Source organism: Martes martes (genome assembly GCF_963455335.1).
Source record: "Martes martes genome assembly, chromosome: 12".
Classification (NCBI taxonomy): Eukaryota; Metazoa; Chordata; class Mammalia; order Carnivora; family Mustelidae; genus Martes; species Martes martes.
This window is the reverse complement of record NC_137900.1, coordinates 60,417,814-60,424,124: the sequence shown is the minus strand read 5'-3', so window position 1 is coordinate 60,424,124 and position 6,311 is coordinate 60,417,814. Positions and strand designations below refer to the sequence as shown.

Sequence of the window (6,311 nt, the reverse complement as noted above, 5' to 3'; positions counted from 1 at the left end):
AACAGGAAACAAACTAGGGTCAGGGTTAATGTTAAGAATTAGGGTTAGTTTTAGGGGCGCCTGGGTGGCTCAGTGGGTTAAGCCTCTCCCTTTGGTTCCCGTCATGATCTCGGGGTTCTGGGATCGAGCCCCACATCAGGCTTTCTGCGCCCCCCCCCACCTGACTCTCTGTCTACTTGTGATCTCTGTCAAATAAATAAATAAGATCTTTTTTAAAAAAAGAATTAGGGTTAGTTTTAGGAGGGGGTTTTGGTTGAGGTTCAGGTAGTTGACCTAGGATAGATAAAATTTAAGAGATTGGTAGTAGGTAGGTGCACTCCTTTTGTGGGGAGGTCTCATTGCTACATAGTTTGTGGTTCTCTAGCCCAGGGATATGGTAAACTAATTTAACATTAGGGTTCTGGGCTTCACTAGAATTGCAGGTATCTGGGATTCCAGCTTCTTTATTTTGCTCTCTAAATCCAGTGCTCTTGCTGTGGTCACCACAGTTTGGGGACAGTGGTTTCTGGACTATGTTATTTACAAGATAGGAGGTGGGAATAGGCCTGGGACCCAGGAGATGTACAAGGCCTAGTCACAAGTGGGGGACTACTTAGGGAGAAGGAACTGTGATTAAGGGGAGGCTGACCATGAAAACACTGTTGCCATGGGAGAAAGAAATGACTGAATCCTCTGAAAGTTCAGCCCGACTGCCTCCCAGTTCCCTCATTCTCTGGTTATTAAGTCCTCTCTCCAACTCTCCTCCCTGGCCCTGCAGTTCACACCCTCCCTGCATACCCCTTTCCTCAAGCACAGTCCTGCATACAGAGTTCTCCCCTCACCTGTAACTTCTGCCATACTTGTTCATCTTGCCAGTGGTTCCCCGCTGCAGTTCTGCCTCCCTTTCTGTCCCTGATACTGCACCTCCTGCCATATTTTGCCCTCCCAAATCTGAGCTTTCACATCATCTTAAAGCACTCTTCCACACTTTCCCCACTCACCCACCTGCACACCTCCTGGTCATCTGCTGAATACCCTACCCACAGCCTAACATAACTGTCAAGTACCCGCAGGCCCTGCTATGTGCCAGCCCCTGGCTCTAAGCCTTCTTAATTTCTTGGTCCAGTTGTAGATCCCCTTCCCCCACTCCCCAAACAGAAAAGAGGAAATGAGACCCAAAGAGGAAACTGGGTCTTGCTGATCCCACGCCCAGCCAGGCCACTGACCACACCCCCATTTCACTCCCAGCCTGACCCTGCCACTGACCACAGCACTATCCCCTACTCAGTGTGACCCAGCTGCTGGTTATGCCCCAGACCCACCCACCCCCACCAACTCCAGCTCTGCTTATATACTGCCACCATCCCATCGCTCCCCCCGCAACCCCATCATAGCCTTATTTAGCCACTGACCACAGCCCCATCTCTTCTCAGTCTCCTGCAGCCTAACCTGACCTCTGACCTCACCCTGTCATTCCCTGTCTTATAATTATTTTTTCCCTTCGCCTAGCCTGATTCAGTGACTGATCATATATGTATTTTTCCTACCACCGTCTTCCCCAGCCTTCTTCCCCATTTCTAGTTCGATACAGTCACTAACCTCATCCCTTCTGCCGCTACTGGTGCTAACCCCATCCCCATCTCCTGTGCCCCAGAGCCTCATCTTCATATACCCAGCTCAGCCCGATCCTGGCATTCTCCCCTCCCCAATTCCTTATGTAAACTCAAGCCACCCCAGCCACTGAGTGGCTACTGATGACAGAAGCTGTGGGACTTCAGTCTGACTTTGGGCCCTGGTCCCTGAAGGTTGACAGGACAGATTGTCATCGGGTCCTGACAGTTCTACCTCTTCCAACTACAAATGAGCAACATCCTCCTCTCCACCATTCTAACTACTGTCATCACTTCTCATTTGTGCTAATGCAGTGTCTTTCTGACCTATCTCCAAGGTAACTGCCAGAATTATTTTCCAGAATCTAGTTCTGGTTATGTCCCTTTTCTGCTCAAAGCCTCCCTTGGCCTCCTGGTGCCCTCCAGTAGGTAAAATACTCCTTCCTCTCTAGTCCTCCCCTGCCTTTCCACCCTGACCTGACTTCCCCGTCACTGCTCCCTTGCAGGTACCCTGTGCTTCAGCCAGCCTGCCTGCTCACTTCCCTGAATGCTCCTCCGTGATTTCCTGCTCCTCCACCTTTGCTTATGCTCTTCTCTCTGCCTGGAATGCTACCCCTGACACCTCCGGCTGGTGTAGTGGAGACAGCTTGGGCTTTGGAGTCAGAGATGTGGGTTCGGATCCTGGCTTCACAACTTACTAGCTGTATGACTTTGGAGAAGTTCTTGAACAAGTATTTAACATCTTTGCGCCTCAGTTTCCTAATCTGTAAAAATGGGTATAATGATACTTATCTTGCCGGGTTATTGTAAAGATTAAATGAAATTATGTATACAAAGAAATTGACATATCATCAATAAAAGGTAGATCCTTATGATTTTTATTATCTTTGTTTTAAAGTCCTAACTTCAAATGACACTTTAAACAGAGACTTTTTGGTCCCTTTTCTGTAACCTAAAGGGATCTCTCCCCTGAACACACACATCTTGACTCTGACCACATCCTGCCCTGTATTATAATTCTGTATTTGGCTTACCCACTCAACTAACCGGGAGCCCCTTGAAAGTGAAGGCGAGGGCTTGCTCTTCTTGCTTCCCAGTCACTGAGAGTTTGGCCCAGGGCCTTTTTCACAACAGACCCTCAGAAATGCTTGTTGGATGAATGGAGGGAGAATGTGTAATGGGAAGAGAGATGTTGGGGCAAGTTGTTCTCCTACAGACAGAGGTGTGTTTGTGGGGAAGTTGGGTGCGTGGGACAGGGTCTTTACGGGAAGATAATGTGGTTGTGATAGGGTCTGTGTAAGGGACTGCATGTTTGAGATAATGTGTATGTGGAGACAGTATTAGTAGCTTTGTGGTAAAGAGCTCTGTGCGTAGACAGGGGTGCAGTTGGGGAGAATGGATATGTATAGATAGGTGTAGGTGGTGAGGAGCTATGTTGAGGGAGATCAGGTCCAGCCCGTCAGCTGCCCAGTCCAGCCCGAAATGAGCCTCCAGCAGCCTGAGGCCGGATATGTCAGTCTCACCCACAACCACCACCCCCCTTCACCACCACCACCACCCCCCCCGCTCCGCGGTTGCGGACTCAGAGGCCAAATTTGGTAACAGACTGATGGTTACTCCCCCAACCCTCATACATTCTGACTTTGTCTTCAGGTTTCTTTCTCCCTTGTTCCTTTCTGTAGCTCCCTGTCTTTCTGCAGCTCCCTTTGTGGGTATCTGTTCTGACTATATTCTCCGTGTGCCCCAAATTCTTTACCCCCCCCAGTATACTTACATTCCATTCCTTGCTAGGATTTGACCTCTTGTCCTCCAACCCCCCCCCCCAATTGCCCAACTCCTCTGGAATGCATCTCAGGAATGTCTTGAGGGAGGAGGAGTTCCCTGGGAGAGGGATGGTGGGGGGGGGCATTGTTGCTGTTTAATAAAACATGGTGGAAAAGGGAGCAAAGTTCTCAGGCCAGAGAAGGAACTGGATGGCTGGATGGCTTCTCCCCATACTTCCAAGGGGCTTGTTCTGTGCCCTCATCACCCTCTCGCTTCTCGATTCCTTTTCCTCCCTCACCATCTTATAGCTATGTGGGTGTCCACTCAGGACCAGCCTGGGAGTAAGGGTAGGCATGACTCATCTCCCTTATCGGGGTCTCACCAGAGGTTTCCGTGCTTGAAGAAGAAGGGGTTGTCCATATGTCCGGAGGAAGTGGGGGAGACGTGCCATTTCAGCTTAGGGTGGAGGGTCCTTTCAGTCCTGCCCTCAGCTCCTCCGACTCCTCCACTTCGCTGACCCTCCAGCCCTTCAGCAGCCCCACAGCCAGGTCTGTCAAGCTACTGGGAGAGGTAGCCAAGGAATGGGGGAGGTGGGCAGAGAGCTGGGGAGACTGGAAGGGTCCTCGCTTGTTTGGAAATAAAGATAGCAAGCTGTGGTTTCTTGTGAGACTCTGGACTGTTTATAAGGTCAGAATGGTCTCTCAGATCCCTGCTCCACACCTTTCCCACATATACCTATCTCCTGTTTCTAGATTTTTCAGTCTCCACCTCATCCTTCCTAACCTCTTCACCTTCCAAAAACCTATCCCTTGGGGCGCCTGGGTGGCTCAGTGGGTTAAAGCCTCTGCCTTCGGCTCAGGTCATGATCCCAGGGTCCTGGGATCGAGCCCCGCATCAGGCTCTCTGCTCAGCGGGGAGCCTGCTTCCTCCTCTCTCTCTCGCTGCCTGCCTCTCTGCCTACTTGTGATCTCTGTCTGTCAAATAAATAAATAAATCTTTAAAAAAAAAAAAAAAAAAAAACCTATCCCTTCCCAACTTACCTGGTTCTGGTTTCTGTATCCCAGCACTCCTACCTGTTTCTAACCTTCCCCTAGTCGTCTGTTTCCCCACTTGGGGTTTGCTGCTTGCCAGGAGGGGCAGCCCGAATTTGCTCATTCTCTCAGTTGAGAGGAACCAATCCTTGTACCAAACTGGGTCACATCATCAGCTGCCAGGCAGACTTGTCTTCTTGTCCCCCTGGGTGCCACCTGCCACCTGCCACCTGCTAGGGTTCCTCCAGCCTGCTGAGAGGTACCAAGGAGGTTGGGGGAAGTCAGGGTGGGACTGATATCTGGAGGTGCCCTGAAAACACCATCAAGGGAGGCAGTAAGACAGAGGGCAGAGCTTGAGAAGGGCTTACCGAAGACTGGAGAGCATGAGACCAGTTGTCGTGAGGACTGGGTATTCACTTGGTGACTTGGAGCAAGGACCAAGTTAGAGAGACTGAGCTCTTCCTCTGACCTGCCTTGAAACTACCCAACCTGCCCCACCATGTCTGATATCCATTCTGCAAAACTGAGGAGTTGACTAGGTAATTTCTGAGATCCATTTGGATTAGAGAATCATCATTCTGGCTTGACTGCGAGGAAAGCCAGACGTGGGGCCAGGCTCCCTGGGAAGGCCCCTCCCTCTCCAGTTAGACTGCGCAAGCTGCCAGTGTTTCGTCTCCCTGCCCAGCTAGCTGGAGTTGGTGTTTGCAGGCTTCAGGATCTCTTGGGAATTACCTAATATAACGTCCTCATTTTGTAGAGGAGGCTAAAGCTGTCAGAGGGGAGGTCACGTGATGAGTCAGGGCAGAGCTCTGAAAATCCCAGACAGGAAAAAGCCAGTAAGACCTAGTGAGAGACAAAGAGAGAAAAAGACTGAACTAAGAAAAGATGAAAACAAGGCAGAGGCAGGGCTGGGAAAAGAGCAAGCAAGGTAGAAGCCAAGAGAACGACACTTGGCACACAGAAGGGAGGCACAGATTCTAGTGGTAGGGACAGGATGGTGTCCTCAGGGAACACTGCATTGCAGACCAGACTCACACCTAACCACTCATAGGTGGTTAGGATTGGGTTTTTCGGTACAAATAATTTTTCCATCTTTAAAATGCTTAAATAAAACAAAATAACCGCATTACTCTTTGCTCTGGTGGGTCCCTTTTGAAAACACCCCTCCCTGGGGCTCCATCTGGGGAACCTCCTGTCCTCTAATGCGGATGTGTGCTAATGTGCTGATGCCACGGGCCAGGTAGAGACAGGCTGGAGAGGAGAAGCTGCCACCATGGTTGCACTTTCGCTGAAGATCAGCATTGGGAACGTGGTGAAGACGATGCAGTTTGAGCCGTCCACCATGGTGTATGATGCCTGTCGCATCATTCGTGAGCGCATCCCAGAGGCCCTGGCTGGCCCTCGTGAGTCTGAGTACCCTGGTGGTGGGGGTGGGAGTCTTCCATCCTTCCTTGTTCCTGGGCTCTTGGCTTTAAGGGATGAACTCAAGGCTACTCATCCCTTAGGCCTGTGCTCCCTGGTTCCCTCTCTCCCCCTTAAGCCCTCAGTCTCTGGGGAAATAGTAAGGGAACTATGCAGCCATTCAGCAACACTGGGGTCCTCGTGAGTCTGAGGTGACCCATCCTCTCTTTTAGCCAGCGACTTTGGGCTCTTCCTGTCAGATGAAGACCCCAAAAAAGGTATATGGCTGGAGGCCGGGAAAGCCTTGGATTACTACATGCTCCGAAATGGGGTGAGTATCACTTCATCGAGGACCATCAACATTCCCTCCTCTGTCTCCTGTTTCAGCACCCGTGTCTGTTGCCCCTGAGCCTCTCCAGGCTTTCTATCCCAGGCAGTCAAAATAACCTGCTTTTTGAGTGAGTCACTGTAGTGTTGCTTTTAGTAATCTACATGCCTCCCCTCTGGAGGAGAAAGGAAATACCTC

The 6,311-nt window shown here is 50.6% G+C and overlaps 1 protein-coding gene across 2 annotated transcripts in view; it reads left to right on the top strand.

Moving 5' to 3' along the window:
* The window catches only part of TLN1 (talin 1), a 33,478-nt gene that overhangs the window by 1,260 nt on the left and 25,907 nt on the right, over positions 1 to 6,311 (top strand). For both annotated transcript variants that reach the window (XM_080820111.1, XM_080820110.1), the window contains exons 2-3: positions 5,625 to 5,787; positions 6,019 to 6,116. In XM_080820111.1, coding sequence (XP_080676237.1) covers positions 5,658 to 5,787; positions 6,019 to 6,116 — 228 coding nt within the window. In that variant the 5' untranslated portion in view covers positions 5,625 to 5,657. The remainder of the gene's footprint in view (positions 1 to 5,624; positions 5,788 to 6,018; positions 6,117 to 6,311) is intronic.